Here is a 15452-nt window from a genome sequence, read left to right on the forward strand (position 1 = left end):
CCTCAGAATGACTTCACTCAGGTAGACCATGGATGGAAGGATATTTTATGTTGAAATGGCCAATGAATATAATTTACAAAAAAAGTGTACTTTAATCTTACAAACAGAAATTGTTTTAATGATGCTATTAGAAGAACTTTTTTTTTTTCTTTCCCCATGGCAAACAGAATGATTTCAGTTTTTCAGCTGTGGATTAACTGGATCAAAATCACAAACTGATCCCAAGTGCCCAATTTTAAAACACAATTTTTTATTTTACAAACAATGACGAAGCAGTTCAAAACTGGTGACTATAATGACTTCAGAAATGGCAATGAGCTGAGAATTCAGAACAATCGCACAGGAGGCTGAGGCGTTGATTACAAAGTATTCGTTCCCATTTATTATAGCAAGAGGAATTTGAAAATGTTAATCGTGCTGCCCCTCAGAGGGCCATATGTCCAAGCAATACCCCAATATCACACTTTTCAGAGTCTTTTTTTTTTTTTTTTGGTCTGGCAGTCTTTCAAACAGCCGATGATGAGGATTTCTTGTGCAGCAGGCACATGGAGTGTGTTGACTGTATTTCAGTCTCGTAGCATGTGAGGCGTGCCAAGTTACCGGTGACAAATGTATTCCCACCCACAGAATTGTTTGACCTCAAGTAAGCACCAGTTACAGTGTAAAAAGGGCATTAGTCTTGAAACGTCTAATTCAATTCAACTCTTGGCAGTCCTTTAATCTAATGAAGTTGTTATGAACCAGAAACCTTGCTTTGTTTATCTCGAGTCTGATCCCAGATTAGCTGTTTCGAATGTGTTCTCGTCTGTCTGTGCCTTCCCAATCACACCTATGGATTCTCTGACAATAGCCCTTGTTCTGATGCAGCCAGTTCCAGAGCTACACCACATAGCAGTTCAGCACCATGCACAGCTAAGACCTGGGGCTAGTCGAGCATTAGTGGCTCAGCTCAAGGTTCACATTATTGCTGAAGTCACAATTAAGGTTTTGCCTCTGCATTTTAGAATACAACCAGCACAAGATATGAAAAAAATGTTGACTTTCACAGCAAAATGATTCAGGAGCTTATAAAATGATACAGACAAAGCAAATGGCAACCTTTTAACTTTCGGCTGCTATGATGTGATTGGATTTACAAACTTTACCTCTTCTCTTCACAATTTCTAGCAAGCCCCAAAACTACATATTGCAACAGATTCTCTTTATTATGTAACATTAAAAAATGGGAAATCATTCTAATGACACATCCTACCCTAAAAGATGAAAGTCAGAGAAGCCCTGTTCTTCTTCAACAACACATCAATGTCCATACTTTCAGCTTTTCCTGTGAAGGTGGTACTGAGTGTGTGTGGACACACATTGAGGATCAGGAGATTTTTTTTTCCAGCTGTCACAGGATGTTAAGGGTCCACAAATGACTTAAGGGACAATTTTGTTTTTGCATGTTTTATTATTTTCATGAGGATCTTTGGTGTTCCCACAGCACTTTGTTGCTTTTTAACTATTATTCTCCATTTTCTCTAAAATAGTTACAAAAAAAAATAATAAAATAAAAGAGGAAACCTTTGAAATCACAATTTTCTACCAAAGACAACGCTCGTTGATGTCACTAATAACTTCTCGTGCACTCGGGAGTTTGTGTATTAAGGGGTGGGGGGCACACACGCAGACTCGACTGCAGGAGTGGCGGTCAAGTGCCATGATTGCCAAGTGGTTCCACAGATTCAAGTCACAGTCTTGTGCAAATCCATTTACAAAGTGACACAGCGCAGGCCACACAATGGTATGCGGGTAACAATGTGGATATGAAGAGCAAGTCTCCACCGCAGTAATGGGTAAACAGCCAAAGCTAGATCATAAGTGTAGCTCCACTGCTGGCCTCTAGTTCACATCCAAAAAGCTCTCTTATAAAAAAAAAAAGAAAGAAAGAAACAGGTCCTGCAGAAGGCACAGGAGAATCAGTTGAACTTGGAATTCTCACAACCTGCTCAGAGCAGATGCCCAAAGTACTCTTTCAGCACCATCTGAAGCTTAGGGGAGCTGCATATTTATATAAGCGTCTGTGTATCATTACTTTTAACTACTGTTATGAAGGGGGAGCTTGAGGAGTAGCAAGTCGGGAACAAGACTGAGGCAATCAGTTTGTTCTGCTGCACCACAAGGAGATAAATTAGTGTTCGAATGCTTAGGCAATTGGGGGCATGACCATCAAAGGCTTCTTTCAACTTAATTCTCCCTAAAATGGAAATAAGCAGACGTTAATCATGAAGAGTCCATCAGATTGTGCATGGAGGCAGATAGCAGGGAGCAAAAAGCAGTACTGACAACACCCTGTCAGAACCCAGGTACCAAACAACACCAGTTCTACTCACAGCTGCCTTTTGTTAAACTGGAATGATCACGTTACCCTCTCCTCATGGCTGTAAGCAAAAACTAAGACAGGTTACACAGGTGATGCTGTGCACACAGACCTCTTCCTGCTGGGTGCCAGCCTTTTGGCTCACTCTCTGCACAGCTTTACCGACTGTATGGGTCCCCTAGATAGCTGCTGCTGCTACTGAGAGTTGAGGAGTCAACGGTCTCACTCTCTGTGTGGTTGTTCTCAAAAACATCATCCATGTCCGTGGGATGCCCTCCCCCAGCACCAGAGGGACCTGCTCCCTCAGAAGAGAAAGCAGCAGCGAATTGCAAAGGGGGCGGTTGCTCGCTAGGTTCAGGAAGGACATTCTGAGGTTCCCCAGGCTGACTAGTCAATGACAAGGTATGAGAAAGAACTCTGCATCGGCTACTGCCTGGATCACCAGAAGGTGCAGGGGTGGGAGGTGGAGACGAATCTCCCGTTGGCCTAGCTCCTGCTGAATCAGTTCCAGTTTGTGAGCCGCGATGAATCCTGTGACTCACGATGATGTTGTTGCCAAAACCTCCCATAGATGCCATAGTGGTGCTCTGTTCCCTCTGCACAACTGCTGTCATGCCACCTTCTGCAATCAGGCGACGGATTCGGGATAGTGCATCCTCTCCTGAGCTGAATTCTGAGCCCTCCTCTGTTGGGTGAAATAAAATGTGATTAGACAAAGGCAATCTGAGATGTCTGCACAATGAGCTGTCAGCCTAACTGCAGTCCCTGGTCATTTTACTAGCACACCAAATTATCGATACCATGGTAACAAATGGGTCTGTAAACTGCGAGTATCAGAATATTTACAGTAATGGGTCAGTCCAATGGACTCCAACTATGAGCATCAGTTGATTTAAAACATTACTAAATACTTGTATAAATTCATGAGATAGTAACATAAAGCGTCTTGCTAAACACAAAGTCCAGAAGCATCATGGCAGTATACTGCTGTGCTGTAAAGAGAATTTTCCATCCTTCCAGAAGCGAACACATTTATCAATGTGTTCAAAAGATGTCTGGAGTGACTTACTCATCCCGGGAAAGGAAATGCTTTATCTGGTGTGCTGTACTTCAGCTGTGTCCTTAATAGTTTGCATTAAGCAAATATTTGTAAAACAGACTCAAATGCAAGTGTTCTAGCTCAGGCCAAATGTGTCAGACACTTTCCTATTCCCTTTCCCTTCAGAGTCCCATCTTTTCACTCTGCTAACTGCATTGAACACTTCAGAATTCATGTCATTGCTGTGAACTGATAAACCTGACAAGTGACGTATTTTGTTGCATGTCTTCTCAATGTTAAACAAAGCACTATGTAAAAATCATTCCATCAGATTATACCAGTCATAATACTAATATAAAAACAACACATAAAAATCCATATTTAGTCTATTTAAATTTTGCATTTTGAAGCTGATATTTCTATCTATGAACACTTACTGCCAATAAACTCCTGTATAATTTAAAATATTTTTTTTTGTTTTGTTATTGAAGCGGTCTTTGAATCAAACATGATTTGTCTTACATTTAAATTTCTTATAGCCAATTATAAATTGCTTTTTACCAATTTTTGGTTTGCTGCATAAAGCACCTTATGATAGTGTCACCTATGTAAAGAAAATACAAAAGGAAATGGGAAACTCATAAGTGAAAAACCTAGTCCTCAGTCACTAAAACCATAGCTAATTTCGAAGTAGACAGAGGGTTGTTGCTGATATTGCAAGTAGACACTGGGACAAGGGACAAGAAAGTGGCAGTTAATAGAGCCCCCTAAGCTGTGCTTGAAGGTACTGTTTACAAAGACGGTGGCTCAGACAATGCAAGTGCACTTCAATCTTATCTCTTGTGGTTTCCCTCTGGAAAGCACAATTCTTTCCACCAATTTCTTGCTGTAGCTTTCAGGCAACTTAATGACTTTTCTTTCACAGAAAAGAATGTCTACAGCAGAACATGAAGCAGTATCTGACAATGCAGCCCACATTCGCAGGCCTGTGCCACCTTTCTTACATGCCATTTAGTACTGCATTTTCCAAAGACGCCATTCATCTTACATTCAATAAATACGGATATGACCTAAAGTATTAAAAATCAGTTCAGTTTGTCACATGGGAAGAATCTGGAGAGGGAGGTGTGAGAAATAAATGTTCATCCTGAAACAAAGAGATTCCAGCCCTCATCCTTGCCAACAACAAATAGGGAAATAAGAAACTTAAACTTTTCAGTTCTAGAAAAAGTGCCGATATAAATGGAGACAGCAGACAAGGATTCTTACTTCAAAAACAGTGGATTGCAGAGCATGGGAAAATGGACATCAACATCACTGAACAGTGCAAAAGACAAATGAATTGTAACGTCACTGAGAAAAGGACAATACAACAATTCAACAGAATGGAACAATATGCATGATGTGTTTCAGTCCACTGCAACAGAAAGGTAAAGGTGATAAAATGATACATTATTGTCAAGAGGGATAATGATGTACAATACAAAGGCAGAGAGAGAATAAGGAATAAAGGAGGTATAATGGACCACTAATTCTCCAAAGTAATGCACAATCTATGGGCACCATTATTTCAAAGTGTTTTTATTTCCCCTCTACGGAGCCCAAATATTAAAGTTGTCTCATTTAACTTGGGTGTGAACAAATTTCAAATTAGTTCCTACCTTCTGTAGCTCGTGAAGTGCTCGGTGCTGCAAGCTCCCGATCCGTCTGTGTCTCCGCATTCTGAAGCTGCAGAATGGGTGTTTGAGTACCCTGTGAGGTTACTGAAGGAGCAGGATGCCGTGGCTGAAGACCAATAGCATTCATCAGACCCATGTCTCTATCCCTCCAAGAAGTACGACTGGTACTGACATAAGAGAAGCAGTATGGTTAAGCTATCCAGACTATAGAGTGTCCAGAGAATTACCAAAATAAAGAAACAATAGATCTGTGCTAAACGTAAAAAAACGCATATCAAATGAGGAGTTTGGGGTGTTCAGAAAGCGTTTTTTGTTCTGATTTGATTTTCAAATTTGCACTACATTTTCTATATAAAGTAACAGGAAAAAAGGCAGTTTCACCTGCTTACTTATGTGCATTATTTGTCTGTGTATTAGATAATAAAGAGGCAGATCATCTCACCCTGGTCTCTCTGTGGTGCGGTTCGAGCTATTGTTATTTACTGTGAAAATTGCTTCATTCAGCTGATCCCAGAAGTACTCGGCCCCAGAATTTGATGCTCTTTAATCAAATAAAGGAAAAAGGGTCAATATAACTTCAAAAGACAATTTGCATGTTGAAAATGTAGTATTAAAATTGGAAAGGCTGATGTAATAGTAAAATGAATTTAAGCCCTGAAGGAAAAATAATATAGAGGGTGATTCATTATAGCCAAAGCCATCCCAACCAATATGCATGATAAAGTTTGGATTTCTTGTAAACAAAGCAAGCACACAGTAGGTTCAATGGCCTCTTTAGCTATCCTTATTTCCTTTAAATATTTAAGTTTTCGTTAAAAAAAAAAAAAAAGCATAACTTACACAGGCCGGCATATCACAAGATCTCCCTTGTTGGTTCCATAAGCCAAGCCCAAACCTGGCTCTGGCAGCCATCGAGCAGAGTTGATGCTAACATGCCGCCTTTGGTCTGCTGGCATGGGGTAAAGAACGTTGAACACTCTCTAAAAACAAATGCATAAAGTCTTTCAAAACTGTTGTTAAGGCAAAGGTCTGCACTTGCACTACCAGAATTAGGCCAAGATGGTCAATGATGCAATAAATGCCATCAGGTCCACTGAATGGCAAAGGTAACTTTCAGTTAAAACTGTTAAGATTTACAAAAAAAAAAAAAAAAAGAATCATAATCTTCTACTCGACAAGAGAACAAAAACAGATATAATAAGCTGGTACTTGGTAGTTGTACTGCCAGGAAGCACAACAGGGAACAGATATGCGATAAGGGAAATGGCAAATGTAAACTTAAACTACCTGTTGTTATGGTTACAGATGCAGTCCTACTGGCCTCTGTTTTGTCCTGATAACCCTACCTTGTGGGCTTATGTTTTGACACCAACATCAAAAATACACTTTTTAAGTTCTGCAGTGGGGTGAGGAAAAAAGATTCATCCGCAGGAAGCCCAGACCTTTTGATGTCCACTGCTTGTGAATTGCTCAAAGGACACTCCTGTTCAGTGAACTTCCCGTCGACACCCCCAAGTAAAGCCAGCAAACAGCCACACAGTATAGCTCTAACTTACAGGCTTGAAGACACTTTGCTCTCTAATATTTTGTATGCTGTGCACACAAATTCCATAGCTGATAGCCTATAAAGCACTTCCAGTAAGGTGCCAAAAAGACAGTCGTAACTGACTCATTGGATATTTTTCATTTATTAATAACACCACCTGCACCCCTACAACTTGTCATTGTAAAGATAGGTTTGCCCTGCCATGAACACAGGACCCTTTCACTTCCTTTGTTGACTGAGCGCTGAAGAAATTTCTCCCACCTGATGGTTTGCAGGTACACCGAGTAGCACAATGCATGATAGTATTTTGAGGCATGGAATACACAATTAGTCATACAGTCGAAAATGTGTCCACATATTAATTATTATTCAAAACAGAGGACAGAAATACTGAAAGGACAGAGCTTAAAAATTACCTACTATAAATGGCATCCTACTGGCACAGCCTTTCTGAAAAGCTCTAGATACTCGATAAGAACCTTCTATACAGAAAATAAGGCCTAAAATATGTAATATTTAATTGAACAAGTTGCTGGAAAAGTCTAGGACAATGGCTACATCACTTTTAGGAACTGCTGGCTATCCAGAGGGTCTGCTTTAAGAAGTTACTTACTCTCATTGAAGTCTCTCCACCATGTGGCTGATGTAACCGGAACACCTGGGCCACCATGTGCTCTGTGGTTGGCTGCAAAAGGATCCTACGAGATGCCAGACCCACCATCACATAGCGGCCCATTGGAGACAAACTAACAGAAATTGCATTGGGACCTGAGAAGAAAGACATAGTAAGTGTAAACATGTGCACATGTGGTAGGACCAAAAACATTACTAGATAATTTTACAATGTAGTATGAAGTATAACTTCAAAATTTCTTTGCTAAAAATTCTATGTAGTCAGCATCACATTGTCAAAATAATATTAAAAAAAAAGTAAGATGGCCATTAGTAAACAGTTATTTACATGTACAGTAAAACAAAACAAAAAATATTGCTAAAACTCTAGCACATGCAAGTCAAGTGATCTTGTCAGCATCACACTGTAAAGTAGTTGTGGGAACTGAAAATGCAAACTTGTAATACCCCGCATAGTTCCTTAGTCACCAGATGTCACATCATCTGATTTTCTCTCTGCAGTGGGTTCCTTCAAAATGGGTCTTACCGAATCTCTTGGTGTACAGCATTTCTCCCAGATTGTGTGGTGCCAGTGAATACACAGCCAAGATGCCTTCATCTGGGAAACCCCTTTGGCTGCTAGGAATAAAAACAGCCAGGAGCTGCCCATCAGCAGAGATGTCACAGCTTGCGTCGTTGTAAATCTTACAGTTTGGAACCAAAACGTTGATAAAGGCTGTGGAGAGAAGTGGCAGCAAAACAAATGAGTATTTCGACAGTGGAAATGTGGTTTCTCTATTGTACCTGTCCCTGCCAAACTACTGAGATGTAAAAAAGGGTGATGGGTTACTGAACCCACTAAATGCAATTTCAGAATCATGGGGATCCAGAGCCTATCTAAGTGGTAACCACACCAGTCCCAGGATAAGCTGCCAATCCACTGACTGGCACACTCTCATTCATTAACAATGGGCCTATTTAGAACAGCCAACAGACCCGGCATGGATGGTTTTAGGATGTAGGAGAAGCTGAAAAGCCCTACAAAGAAAAGCATGTGCCAACTCCGCGCAGACAGTGAGTTTGCTGGAATTCCAGTCTCTCACAATTGTTCATGTTTCTACAGGTCTAGCTAGCACTGTCACGCTCTGACAATGTAGTGTCAAATCCATGGGTCCAAAATGATGTAAGGTAATATGCAGCTCACACTCTTTGCCTATCATTAGTGTTATCTCCACTATTATTAATTCATTTATTAAAAAATATGCAGTGCACTGGACTTGCAGAGCACATCTGGAATGATCTCCTTAATTGTGGTCTACTCTGTTAATAAGCCTCTGAGATGCCCTTTTGCCCAGGAAGTAATTGTTCTATTTGCCTGTTCTCACACAATGCAGCCTGAGACGTGGATTTCTTTCTAGAGAAGAAATGCCTGCCCAATAGAGACAGACTGTACAGATAAGAACCAAATTAAACTTTGACATAATGTAATAGATAAAATGCATATATCAAATATTTCTCTGGGGTAATCTGCAATAGTTTTATCAATATTTTTTAGGAGGATTGTGGCAAGGGAGTTCTTTCAGCATTTCGTGAGCAAATTCATGTGCAGTTCTTTGCCTGCTCAAATGCAAAAACAACAAAGAAATTGAAAAATAGCATTTTCTCATATTTACATAATAGTCTATTTGGTTATTTGAGTACTGGCGTCCATCCCTACTAGTCCATAACTCCAAAGGCATTAAGAGATATGTATATGCTTTAAAAAACACAACTTACTGTAAGTCTTATCATCTTGATAGTGCAACATTTTAATAGAAAGGCTCAGACATGTTCAAACCTGATGCTCTGGGTAAAATTCAAAGAATGCAATGCAACTAATTTTCAACAAAGCAAAAGAAAAAAAAACAGCACTTTAAAACAGATTTATGCCTCTGGGTTTCATCTGAACAGTGCCTGTGAAATATTGAGTTTCCATACTAAGGTTTGAAATGGCATTACTAATAAAAACACAACCACCATTGTCTAAAGCAATTTAACAAAACTACTACTAGCATTTACATGAGGCACCTGGGATTTAAAGTGTTTAGGTAGTTGTAGAGAAGTGCATTTGCTGAGTACCACTACAAGAAATGTTACAGTCATCAATAGGACCAGAGACTGTGGCCATTTCTTTTTTTTTAATTCTTCAAGCTAGGTCTCATCACAGCACATCTCCAGCTAAACATCAGCACAAGTGTCCAGAAATAAGATCAAAGAATATGATTATATGATGATTTGTACTGGATGCTAACATTTCCTTACCAAACTCAAAGAGGCATTTAGAGCTGGTATTCATAAACACAAGACAGCTGTGTTGGGGACCAGCAACAAGAATACAGTGACTCTTTGGATAAAACCCCATCAATGGAGCCACAGACATCCCCAAATAAAGACGACAGACATTCCTTCAAACAAAATCTTTCTCCAGTGACAAACAATATGTTGTATTAACAAAGAATAAAAAGGCTTCAGTAGCTTAAAAAAGGCACCAATGAGTCACTTGAGTGATGAGATATCATTAGCCACAAATTTACAGAATGGCAAAGATCATTTATTCTAGCTTCAGATCAAAGCAATGGCAACAGAACAGCATTCCAAGCTCAGTTAAGAATTAAACTTTAGGAAGATCTGCTCAGTGTGCTTGTTCCAAAAAGGGAAAAAAGAGAAGTAATTAAAATATTTAATGTTCTATTCATTTTTCATTACAAGCGTCACGCAGTGTTTCAGCCTGGCAAAGCTGAAACCAGCCATGGATGGGAAGTCATTTAGCAACTGGGTAAATGCACAACACAGATATATCTTCTTACACTGGGTCAGTGTGGTTTCACTATGCAACCAATCAGCTCCTTTCTTGGCCCACAGGAGTAAATCTAAAATCCTGCATGAACATAACAGCAATACATAGACTTTACAGTGATGGTATCAAAGCAAGGAGATACTCTTAACTGTGTTCTACAAGTCTAGTGATAAATGCACATACGGTGCTCTGCCATCTGAGACATGGAGCTAAGTGATTATAATCATATTTCTCTGTTCACAAAACTATAAATTTCATAATCATGTATATACAATACTGAATGTATCGGCAAACAAAAGTCAATCATTATGGTTATATTTAGAAAGTATAAAAAAGGAAAGATGCATCTTGATCAGATCAACTGATCAGGATGCCTCCTGGACGCCTCCCTGGTGAGTTGTTCTAGGCACGTCTAACCGGGAGGAGGCCCCGGGGAAGACCCAAGATACGCTGGGGGACTATGAAAAAAGCGCTACATAAATGTAATGAATTATTATGTCTCTCAGCTGGCCTGGGAACGCCTCGGGATTCCCCCGGAAGAGCTAGAAGAAGTGGCCGGGGAGAGGGAAGTCTGGGTATCTCTGCTTAAGCTGCTGCCCCCGCGACCCAATCTCGGATAAGCGGAAGAGGATGGATGGATGGAGATGCATCTTGAAAACTGAGCAAATTAACAAGGATAGTAGGGTGTGAGGTTGTTTTGCGCATGTGAACTCTGACAGAGCCTGCTTGAATAGTATAATATTTACTCTATTATCTTTCTGTGCACCATATGTATAGAAGCAAATTTGCTTGTAAAGAAATTGGCTTGCACTGTATTAATAATAACAAGTAAGTGTGTCAGAGTACACCAAGGTTTATTTCAATTGGAAACTTTCCCATCCAGGATTGGTTTGTGCCTTGTGCTCATTGCTCCTTGGACAGGCTCTACCCCAAACCCCCAACTACTGCTAAGAAGCAGTTACAGAAAATTCATATACAGCACTTCGCAAAAAATGATCAAAAACATACTTTCAAAAGAAATTAAACTAAAATGTATTTTCCCATATGCAGAGTACAGTGAAATTCATAATACAATAACTGAGTCTGAGAGACTTTTTAGGGCTTTTGACTATAAGGGTCTGACATTACCCATACACTTTTTTGTAACACTCGCGCATTCCAGCCCTGTTACAATCTTCCCTGCAGTGAACTGCTCCCAGGTGACAGATAAAACTAGGTCACAGCATCATTGTGGCAGATTCACAACATAGACATTCCACCTCACATTTTGAAACAATATGAAACACTAAGCCAAGTCCTTAACTAAAAGAAGCAGAAAAATTGGATCTAACCAAATATTTTCAATGTCCAGAGTCAAACAGCTATACAGATCCTGTTGAATAACAGGTAAATTATCTTTACACTCTTGACTCCATCTCTGTCACTGAAGTGAAGAATGTAACCGTTTACAAACATCCACTCTGAAACCTGAGTCAACTGACAACTGGCGCATACCCTGCAATGCTTTTATTAAGTTTGAATTGCTTATGTGCAAACTCCCTACAAATTGCAAGTTGCATTTACAACAAATAGCCAGAGCTTCGGTACATGATATGTAAGTTTTCAGAGGTGCCATATGTGTTATCAAACCTCTTCACTTTGTTCTGTGCACATGAATTTCCATCTATTTTTATTTGTGAAAGTGAAACGCATTGGAAAGTCATTAGCTGAGTAACATACGTTTTACAAACACAATATAGAATTCTGGTTGAGTCAATTATTTTATTACGACTTACAGTAACCCTAAAAGGTCAGGATAACATTGCCAGTGACCAAAATTGGGTAGCTGGTATTTCAGAGTACTCCCACTGGTAGCCACCTCCTCGAAAGACATTTAAGCATAATCCCTCATAGGAAAGATTGTATTTTTAATTGTACCTGAACAGAGCGCTAAAATAATGGATATGAGGATCTACTTTGTATTTTGCACATTCAGTGTCTTCTAGTCATAAAACACACATTTTTATTTAAACTACAAAAAATCAAAGAATAATTTATTTATGTCATAACAGAATGCACACATCAAAATAATGCAGATTTTATTTTTGACCATATCACTCAAAATTTCTCTGTTTGCAATATATAGTGCAAGTTCACTCTTTCACTTGTAAGACCCCAAACACTTTCTACCCTGCCTACACTAAAGATTCCCCTTCACCCATGTTCTACAGTCCAATATGCAGTTCAGGATGACAAATGCATGTTAAAATTGTAGCAGCAGCTGAAGAAAAAGAAAAATCAACCCTGTGTGGTAACTCTTTGTATAACACACTTGTGTAGCTAACCTCATATCCTACAGAGGCTCCAAACTAAATTTATGCCTAGCATAAAAAATAAAGTATAAAAAGAACCAAATTTTTTACTCAAGTTGTTAAATGCAACCCAGGGAATCTAACAAGCTGCATTCCAATGTTTTCCAAGAGCAAGCTTACCATTACTGATTTCTGGCAAGTCAAACTTTGTAAAGTCCCACCACTGCAGGCGGTAGGTCGTATTGGCAATGTTACTGGCCACAGCAGATTGCCCATCTCCTATTACAGCACCTATTAAATGGAAATCAGAAAATGTCAGTGAGACAGATTAGGAAAGATGGGTGCAAAGAACAACATTACGCCACACCACATGGATACTAGAGATTTTTAGTGTCATTATTTTTTTTTTTTTTTGCTAATCAAACTGTTGGCAATGTGTTGAAAGCATTTCAGGGGCAAAAGAATATGGATGAGGATTTCCTTTCTTCGTGACACTCCTAGGAGTTTACTGTGGCCCACAAAAAGCTGGCAGACAACTGTCTTCAACGAAGCTTCCAGCAATATTGCCAGTGCAGCTGCCTGAGTTGATGAATACAATTTGTGTCTGTAAGAGCAATACATTAAGTGCAAGAAAAAGAAGAGCTCAATACACACTTATTAGTTACACCTACATGCCATAATTTTATCAGAATTCTGCAGCCACTGTGCACTTTGAAGGATTATAGGATTCATTTGTCTTTTTATCTGCACAGTTGTGTAAATGGACTAAACCTCTATTATTAAAGCAAGAGACGCTTGTCAAAGAAAAGAAAATGCTAATTGCGTTTATGCAGATGCTACATGATGTTCCAAACCTGATTCAGCCAAATCACAAAGGAATAATCTGAATGAACACAGGGCCATAACTGAAATCCTAGCTCGAACTGGCCAATCACAGAGCTGGCAGCTGCATTAAGGAATTAGCAAACCACCCCTCTTTATGCATACAGTTTTGCGTCCCTGTTCTGAATAGCACACTAGCAACAATACTCTCCTCAGCAGAATAACATCTCCACCTTGATTTTCTTGAAGGGTGATACTAGCACCCTCAAAGGAATTTACATTCCCTTTAGTCTCCTGCAATAAGTACTTATGGTCCAGATATTAAATAAAAATTGATCTTCAAAGAGGATCACTTTATAACTTGGATAATCACTCGGGACTCCTCAACATGAACAAATCTCTTTAATCTATTAATACCCTCTGCTCCAAAATAACTACTCCTGACAAGGTCTGGGCCAAACTAGCTTGCATCAAAGATCAGTATTATCTTGTCAACAAAATGCATACAACAATCTATACCCAAATGCTGTGTCATGGGCTATAATACTAAAGTGCAAGATTATTTGCTAACCAGCAAAACTATTGCAGTTTAATCAATATAAAAGAAGATTATACTCACAACTAAATCATGGGATTGAGGCAGAAGGAAAAAAAAAAATCTGCTCCACAACCAAAACAATGGGTGGGGAAAAGAGAAAGTATTCCTGTGCCTAATAGTGAGGGAGAGTCTATGTGGGAGTGATGTGCAGTATGCTGTATTTTAGTACAATTAATTTTACTTAGTTATTAGTCAAAACATCTATCATTTAAAGGCTTTAATTAAATGACCTTCACAGTACTTCACTTACCTATAGCAGATAAGTCTCTTTAGTAAATCATTTACTAGACCCCAGAGTATATACATTTTTGCAAAGCAATAAAATTTATTAAGATGATTTTCCTTTACAAAGAAACTACTAGGATAGTTAAATATAATTTACTGCTTAAGAAAGGCTACCATATACCTTCCTCAAACAGACTCACCTTGCTCTCAAAGTATAAATGTTTACAAACATAAATGAACAAGTAATGTCACTCTTGTGCTCATTGCACTATTCAACATGTTTAATGGGGTCTCTCTACCTACAACAAGACCAATAATAACAATTCTTTCCATTTATGCAGTGCTTTTCTTGCTACTCAAAGCACTTTACACAGTGAATGGGGAGCCATTTCTACCACCACTAATGTGCAGCATCCACCTGGATAATGTGATGGCAGCCATTTCTATGCCAGTACACTCACCACACATGAGCTATTAGGTGGCAAAGTGGTGAGAGAGACAGCCAATTACAGACAGAGGATGATCAGGGTGCCTAAAGGATTGGGCCATAATGGTCAATTTAACCTAGACACTGGGATATATCCTGCTCTTTACAGAGGATGCCCAGGGATCTTTTATGACCACAGAGAGTCAGGACGTCGGTTTTAAGTATTATCTGAAGGATGGTGCCATTTTTACATCATGGTATCCCCATCACTGCACTGGAGCACTGGGATCCACATTCAGACCACAGAGTAATCACCCCCTGTTGGCTTCTTCAACACCTCTTCCAACATTAACCAAAGCTTTTCTTAGATGTTTTCCCATCCAGGTACTGGCCGGGTCCAAATATGCTTAACTTCAGGTGGATAACCTGTTCTGAAGTGCATGTGGTCTGGCTGCTGGCATAAAGACTGCAAGTACTGGGCTATTATGAACAATTAGGGGAAACAAGCTGAACTTTATTAGTGACAAAAGCCAGCCAGTATGATACAAGATTCATATGTCACGTACCACTTTATTAGTACAGTGTCATCTTTTAAGTTTCTAGTTGTCAAAAATCACTACTTTACAATGTGATGTAATTCCTTACTGGATTTGTCGTTCCTCATGTCTTTTTCACCACATATCATTTTTCATGCATCCATTCCCATTTCTGGCACATCATGAGCCACCATTTCCACTTGTCTACTCTCACACTAGTTTTTACGTATTATTTGTCATGCATTACTTTTGCATATAAGCAAACAATTTCAGCAAAATAAACATTTTTATTTATTTGTAGATTGATTCATTGTATTTGTCCTGTGAGTCTGTATCTTTGTTTTTATGTTTCTGCTGCTGGATGCATCTAAATTTGTCTATGGGATTAATAAAGTGGGGCGGCACGGTGGCGCAGTGGGTAGCGCTGCTGCCTCGCAGTTGGGAGACCTGGGGACCTGGGTTCACTTCCCGGGTCCTCCCTG

At 39.4% G+C, this 15452-nt stretch overlaps 1 protein-coding gene across 1 annotated transcript in view; it reads right to left on the reverse strand.

The window, feature by feature from the left end:
* Positions 1 to 228: 228 nt before the first annotated feature.
* Positions 229 to 15452, reverse strand: part of ambra1a (autophagy/beclin-1 regulator 1a) — a 112464-nt gene continuing 97240 nt past the window's right edge. Inside the window, exons 12-18 of the mRNA XM_028794330.2 lie at positions 12543 to 12653; positions 7783 to 7971; positions 7237 to 7391; positions 5918 to 6057; positions 5520 to 5618; positions 5060 to 5244; positions 229 to 3044 (exon numbers count right to left, since the gene is read on the reverse strand). Coding sequence (XP_028650163.1) covers positions 2518 to 3044; positions 5060 to 5244; positions 5520 to 5618; positions 5918 to 6057; positions 7237 to 7391; positions 7783 to 7971; positions 12543 to 12653 — 1406 coding nt within the window. The 3' untranslated portion in view covers positions 229 to 2517. The remainder of the gene's footprint in view (positions 3045 to 5059; positions 5245 to 5519; positions 5619 to 5917; positions 6058 to 7236; positions 7392 to 7782; positions 7972 to 12542; positions 12654 to 15452) is intronic.

Source organism: Erpetoichthys calabaricus, chromosome 2 (genome assembly GCF_900747795.2).
Source record: "Erpetoichthys calabaricus chromosome 2, fErpCal1.3, whole genome shotgun sequence".
Taxonomy (NCBI): domain Eukaryota; kingdom Metazoa; phylum Chordata; class Cladistia; order Polypteriformes; family Polypteridae; genus Erpetoichthys; species Erpetoichthys calabaricus.